Here is a 7,500-nt window from a genome sequence, read left to right on the forward strand (position 1 = left end):
CCGTGACAGAACCTGGGGCAGGAGGCTCTTGGACTCCCCTTGTATTGGAGATGGTTTCGATGATTGGACGTCGAGTTGTGCTCCTGCCCCTGAACACGAAGGATGTCGTGCTTCTGTTCACTTTCTCTTCAATAACAATTGCAATCGAGGGATCCCTTGGTGTCATGGGAACCTCATGTTCAGTACTCAACTCTGGCTGTGTTGGCAGTGAAACAGGACGATGGTGCGACGTAGGATGCAAGTTAGGTGCTAGATCCTGTGCATCTGTTACATGTTCTTCGTCTGTAATCTCGCTAACGGAAGCCTCGTCAATCGGATATACTGCTGATGTTGTAACTTTCGGATTAAAACTGGAAGATCTGAATATGGGTATGTGTGTGGTCACAGGCACAGTCGTTGATCTTGTTCGAGTGGTAACACTTGCAGGGACAGTGGAGGTGGCCGAGATCACAAACGATGACAGCGGTGTGTGTCCTTCACCATCCTTCTCTCTGACATCACTAGATGTACTTGTCTGAACTGGTACAGTCTCTGCTACGAAAGGTGTTTCTTCCTGCCTCGTTCTATTGTCTTTCAGCACTTCCTCTGGCACGAAAGAGGTTGAGAGAGCAGGTCCGAAAGAGTCTCCTCGCAATGGCTTGTCTGAGAATTTCTTTAGCTCTGTTGGCTTCAGCGTCGTGAAACTTGAATCATTTGTAGTACTTTGAACCTCATTAGCACTATCAGTCTCATCTTCCACATCCGTGGGCTTGGATGTATGGATAGAGAAGGAAGACTTAACTGATGTATATATCTGCTTTTCTATATCTTCCTCTGATTCATCAGTGTCTGGATTCTCTACTGGCGGTGAAAACAGATTAGTTGAGGGATCTTCTGTGGTTGAAAGGAAGTCAGATAATGAGGAAACTTTAAATTCTGTAGAAGGTCGGAATGTTGTTGGTTCTGGATATGAAGTAGTGGGTCGAACTAGGGTACGATTGTCCAGTTTAATCCGAACGCCATCTATCTCAGCATGGATGATATGAATCCCTTGCTCAGCCAACTGCTTGTTCAGGGCCTCGAGGTTCCCAGCAATAGTGGAAAACTTGTCTTTGCTCTTGTTGTTGGTGGTGGCTTCCTTCATGATTTCTGTTAAGCTCTCAATTACAACTTCTTCTGGAGATTTCTCAGTTGCCCCAGCTGCTATTGGGTGTGATGTTGATGCGTTGTAGTTAGGTGTTAATGAGGCATTACTTGAAGGCATTCCTGTCGCTTCAGTTGCTGTGCTAACTGCAACAAACTCAGCAGGAACCTTGAAATAATCGCTAGCCCGAGTCACAGGTGGCAGGGAAGTTGTTCGAGGACGAGGTCGTCTTCTTCTGGGGGGACCATTCGGCCTTCCTTCACCTCTGACCTTTGAGTTGGGATTCTGTGGCAGAGGGCGAGACCACCTTAGATCCTTTCTCGAAGGTGTTACAGGGGGCTCACTTTCGAGTTCTGTTTCTACATCTTCCTTTTCAGACATCAAGTCTTCCTCTTCACTGATGTGCGTTTGGCTGACTGCCTCTTCAATTGATATGTTATCTTTAGTTGTGACTTCCAGGTTAGGAACATGGGCATTTGTGCTGTTTTCTCTTATGTCTGCTGCCTTCTCCTCGTGCTGCTCTTGATCTTCAGTGCTCCCAAGTACTTCCTTGACACTCGGCATCTTCCTCACTGGAGTCAGTGCATCACCTGGTTTCCGGATGACAAATGGAATCCTCCTGGTGGTTTCAGCTGGTGCGGTAAGAGTCGTTGAAGTTGTAGAATCTGTTGTGGTTGACACTGTGGTAGTCGTGGTAGGTCTTTTCGTTGCAAGCAAAAGAGGAGGTCTCCTTGTAGTTACTGGTGGAGATTTTGTAGTGGTGCTTATGGGAATACTAGTAGTTGTTGTAGCAGTTGTAGTTGTAGTTGTTGTTGTTGATGATGGTGATGTTACATCAGGCATTTCAGTTGTGGATGCAGGTCTCTTTGTTAAGACAATTCTACTTCTGTCAGGCAGGGAAGTCTTGTGAGTAGGTGTCACTGAGGTAGTTGAAGGAGTCGTGGATGTTGAAGTGGTATTAGAATCTGTACTGGTGGCTGATGTGGTGGTGATGGTTGCCTTCTGTCTGTTAAACCTTGGACGAAATCTAAAGTGGCCTGTCCTACGGGGTGTGGCTGTCGTGGAAGTAGTTGTAGTAGTAGTAGTAGTTGTTGACGGTGGTTCCTCTGTAGTGGTATCCTGCTTCTGTTTCTTCAGAAAAGACTCTACAGGGCGGGAAGGGAAAAGTGCTGAGCGGTCCCAAGGCGAGGAATTTTCTTCTGTCGATGAAGGAGTCGCCTGGGTTGTTGTGGTCGTGGGAGATCTTGCAGACGTACCCGGGGTGATAGCCACATCAGCTATTTCCGTTGATGGTCTGGGAGACGCATCAGTAGTGGTAGTGGTAGTAGTAGTAGTAGTAGTGCCAGTTGTAGTAGTAGTAGAAGTGGTGGCGGCAGATGACGTGGCAGGCTCCGTGGTGTAAGAACTCGTGGCGGGACTCGCGGGTCTGAGCGTCGTGATGGGAGGCTCCGTTGGTGAAGCAGAAGAACTCGTGTTTTCAGCAGCGCCGCTTGGTGGGTGATGGTGAAACTGTGAGTCCTTGCTAAGTTCGTTCTTCTTAGCGCGCTTGTTCTCTTCCTCTTCCTCGCTGTCTTCCGCCGTCCTGTCCGAGACCCCCTGTGTGAGGGGCGTGCGGCGGACGGCTATGAGGGGAGCCGCTTTCGGCGACGTCAAGCGCTGCCCGAAGCGCGCCAGCAGAGGGCCCGGGACTGCCGTGGGCAGCGTTACTGGCCGTTGGCTCGTCAGATCCGACCTGCGAATGGAGGGCAGGCGGGAGACGCGCGTCCTCTGAGGGGGGCGCCTGGGGCGCGTCCTGGGCCCGCTGGCTGGCCCAAGGCGTCGGATGAGGACCGAATCCGCAGACGGCGAGACCTTCATGTCGACGAGCTCGACAACAGAATCAGGGCTGCCCGAGCGCGCAATCCTGGCCAGGTTGATCGGCACGGCGCCCTCGGGGATGTACAGCGGCACAACCAGGGTCTCGGCGCCGTGGTACTCGGGCTCTCGAGTCGCCGCCTCCACCACGTCGGACCGGACGCCGAAGTCGCCGCTCATCTCCTCCAGCAGCGTCACGTAGTCCAACGACGGCGCCTGCTCCGCCTCCGACAGGCCGTTGGACGTGACGTAACGAGCCGCGGCCACGCCACTGCCCCGCCGTACTCCCGGGGACCGGCCGCCGCGCCTGCCATCACACGTGCCTGTGGGAGAAGCAAAGTGTTAGCATGGAACCACAAACAATAAAGACAGTCCTACTTTCTTCCCTGTGCGTGCAAACGCTGGTGTCAATTATACGAGATTCGCCTACGAAGAGCATCGCAAGCACCGAGCCTGCCATTTTTTGCCTTTCCCACCGGGACTTTCTCACGGGTGCTGAAGAGGCCGATCGCGGACTTCCTCAGGGACGAGTTGCGCATCACGCCCGCTTAGCGCGCCACGGGTCGCGACCTTCGTTAACCCTCGAAATGCATCTTATCTCCATCTCCTCTCTCTTTCTCTCTCATTCTCTCCCATCGAGTGATGGCTAAAGGGACACGCGTTGGCCCGCGTCGGCGTCACGATCGAGTGAAAGGCGTGTGAGCACTGAAGACCCCCCCCCCCCATTAGGCACCCTGATGAGCCAGACAATAAGCGTTAATCAGCATCACACACAGCAAGAAGGTACATCGTCTTGAAGAGCTTCGGTTGCGTAGGCAAAGGAAAGGGCAAGGACATGAAAGGTGTGCGAGAAAGGCCGGTGGAAGGGGCTGGGAAGCGTGGGGAGGGCGGGGAGAGTCGCATCATTCCAAAGTCATTTTCGGCGAAAAGGTCTTCCGGGAATATACCCATCCTGCGACTTTTTATTTTCCAGACACATACTTCTTATCAAGGTAGCTTTAGGCGCCCGCGTGTCTAGGTTTCCTTACACTTAGGACACTCGTTATATTACGAAATTAATTCCTATTTGGCATTCACAATCCGAGGTCATAGCGGGAGGTTACGTATTGCCCATACACCTCCGCTTGACCCCGCTGACCCACTGTGACCTCAGTCTGTCCATATTGTTCGCATACCCTCTCAGGCTCCTCCCTCCTAGCCTCTCCCGCCCCCTCTCTGCCTCCTTCAATTCGGCGATGACTTAACCATCATAATGAGCTTTTGCAACACTGAAACTGCAGGGATACTCGACATGGGATTTCCCTTTACTTCGATCTCTCCTCGACCTCATCTGTTCCTTTCAGTGGATGGTGGTTAAAAGGCTCTGTTGCTGATGCCCTTCCCGCGCACCCTTTCCGTCGAGGGATATGCGGTGGGGGAGGGGAGGGGGGGTGGCAGATGGGAGAGGCGGAGGGAAAGGTGAGAAAGGGGGAGGATGGGGAGATGTGAGAGGGGGAGGACGGGGGAGAGATGCGAGAGGCAAAGGAGGGAGAGATGTGAGAGGGGGAGGAAAGAGAGGAGTAATAGGCGAAGGAGGGAGAGATGCGAAAGGAGATGGAGAAGGGAGGGGTGTGAGAGGAGGAGGAGGGGAAAATGTGAGAGGCAGGGGAGGGAGAGATGTGAGAGGGGGAGGGGCACATATGGGAAAGTAGGGGGCGTCCTGTCTGATCTGTGGCCTTGGACGTCACTTCTTGTCTCCTGGTTTCTTCGCCCAATGAATGTGACGTCAGTTTCCCCCATCCGTTCTTGCTGCAGCAGCCCCTCTCCCACGACCGCAGCGCCGTCACTTGCATGATGCTGTCACGCTTTCTCTTCCCTCCTTATCTTCTCTCGTCTTCCTTCTCTGCGCCCTTTGTTCTGCGAATCTTTTGTGGATTCTTCTCGTTTAAAACCAACGTCCTTCTCAGTCTGAGTCTGGACGTCTCTCTCTCTCTCCGGACCCACGCTGTGAGAGCAAACACGCGGTTGCGCAATCGCCATTAGCATAAAGATTCATCTCCGTCACCAGAGGCATCATCCGCGGCAGCATCCCTGGCCCGAGCGGCGAGGGGGCTCCGCGCGGCCATGGCGCTGCCTCGTCCTTTTCCTTTCTCCCTTTGCCGCGTCGAGGCTGCAACAGGAGCCGCTTTCTCTCGCCTTTCCTTTGCGCCGGTGTTGGGGGAGCTGCAGCCGAGGGCGATGAGGACCTTGGTTGCGCCAGCCCCGCGTCGAACCTTCGTTCCGACGCGCCCGAGGCCAGACTCTGCCGGCGAGCCTCCGCGGCCTCAGAACCTCACTTCATGTCGCTGGAGATTCCCACTAGGAAAGTCTTTTCGAAACGTCCAACCGCTGTGCGCACAAAACGTCGACCTTAATGAGGGTCCTCGCAAAAACAGAGTCGGATGGCGCGGGATGACAGGCGGAATAGCAAAAGGTGCAGTGGGGGCGTGTTTTTTTGTATGTGCGTGCGTGTATGCCTGCGTGGGTGCCCGCGCGTGTGTGTGTGCATGTGCGTTTGCGTGTGTGCGTGTGCGAGTACGTGTGCACGTGTGAATGTGTTTGTATTTGTGTGTGTGTGTGTAGTGTAGTGGGTGTGGGTGTCTGTGCGCGCGCGCGCGCGCGAGCGTGTGCATACGTGTGGAAGAAACATGTAAAATCATTACATTCTAGTTTAAAATTTTCCGAGGCAACGAAATAAACATTTCACACCATGCCAAATCCGCGTGGCCTCCCTTCGCCCGGGGCCAAAGACGTCAACTAACGTCGTAAACCCCGAAGAGCTTAATCCCGCACGACGCCACAAGATTTGCGATGTGGCAACAACTTGGCAAAAAGAAAGAACCTTTTTTGGTGCCAGTCAGTCGACGGAGCTTCTGGCACGACGAGTCAATGTCATCCCATGGATAAAAGACCATTACGGCGATACGAGTCGGGAACCCAAGGCTACTCTCACTCATTACTGCCACTCGCACCTCATTACTATCGCCCCCCCCATCTTTACCCCCTCCCCTTCTCTTCTCCTCCCCCTCCCTCCTCTTTCCCCCTTCCCTTCCCTTCTCTTCTCCTCTCTCCCCGTTCCCCTTTTACAATCCCCCCCCCCGAGTCAGAAGCCATGCACAGTTCATGCAATCTCGCTGCTGGGATCTTGCAAGGAGGAAAAATCAATCACCACACAACCAGATAGGATTGGCGGTAAGCGTTCTCGACAGAACCTTTGAGGAATCGGGATTCTTGGAGATGCGTTTCCTTTTTTCCTCAAAGATCGGACCGAGAGGCTTCCTGGCCGGTGGGTTCCTAGCCGGTGGGTTCCTAACCGGTGGGTTCCTAATCGGTGGGTTCCTGGCAGGTGGATTCCTAGCCGGTGGGTCAATCCTATCTCGCATGGCGACCCAGAGCCACGAGAAGGATCTGCCTGAGGGTGGCTGTGCCAACCTGACATTCCTGGTCTGTTGTTCGTGCTTGGACTGAGAAGCGTCTTTGCGACTTCGAGTGGCCGGAATGCTTCTAAATGTGCAGAAAACGTATCTAACGTCGTCCTGGGTTGATGCAGACATTGGGAAAGGAGGCGGAAATAATACAGGCTTCCATGGGCTTTGAAATTACTTGGACTTGTAAAGAATAGTTTCTAATAAATTTCGTCACTTATCATCATGTGGCGAACGTGGGAACATTTATAACGTTTCTATTGTTCCGAAAAGATGTTCTCAAGATGTTACGGCAGCTGTTCATCTCGCCAGCATTTTAACGGAAGCTGTTTTTCAAAAATCTACTGACAGCTGCTCCTAAAAGCGACGGTTTTACGGCTGCTGCTGCTAGGAGTGCGCCGCGTCGCGGGAGAGCCTCCGTGAGGCATGCTATCACGGCTTCGAAAAGTATGCCCCTCGGAGCCGTGGCCGTGGCGCTCATGCACAGCTCTTAGGGCGGAAGTCTTCGCCAAACGAGTCAGAAGGACGGCCATGGCGACACGGAGCAGACGAGGGAATTCTACTGCGGAGACCGCCTCCCTTTCCCTCGTAGGCGGGAGGAGGCTGGGTCAAGGACGCGCTCGACCCCAACTATGGGGGTTGCGGCGACCTTCCACCCTCTGTGACTCACTGCGGCATCTCTTGGGGACGCACACACAGAGACACGCACATAAACACAAACACACACACTCACTCTCACACTCATACACACTCACTCACTTATACTCACACTCGCATGCTCTCTCTCTCTCTCTCTCTCTCTCTCTCTCTCTCTCTCTCTCTCTCTCTCTCTCTCTCTCTATATATATATATATATATATATATATATATATATATATATATATCACACACACACACACACACACACACACACACACACACACACACACACACACACACACACACACACACACACACACACACACACACACACACACACACGCACGCACGCACCCACACACGCACAGAGAGAGAGAATGTGTTGTCCGTGCAACCGCGTAACCCTAAATAAAGGATGGCATCACTATATGTTTTAATGCG

The 7,500-nt window shown here is 53.0% G+C and overlaps 1 protein-coding gene across 1 annotated transcript in view; it reads right to left on the reverse strand.

Moving 5' to 3' along the window:
• Window positions 1–7,500, reverse strand: part of LOC113807986 (uncharacterized) — a 159,330-nt gene that overhangs the window by 6,383 nt on the left and 145,447 nt on the right. Inside the window, exon 2 of the mRNA XM_070123507.1 lies at window positions 1–3,300. This exon is cut by the window's left edge and continues 239 nt beyond it. Within this exon, the coding sequence (XP_069979608.1) occupies window positions 1–3,300 (3,300 nt within the window). The remainder of the gene's footprint in view (window positions 3,301–7,500) is intronic.

Source organism: Penaeus vannamei, chromosome 7 (assembly GCF_042767895.1).
Source record: "Penaeus vannamei isolate JL-2024 chromosome 7, ASM4276789v1, whole genome shotgun sequence".
Taxonomy (NCBI): domain Eukaryota; kingdom Metazoa; phylum Arthropoda; class Malacostraca; order Decapoda; family Penaeidae; genus Penaeus; species Penaeus vannamei.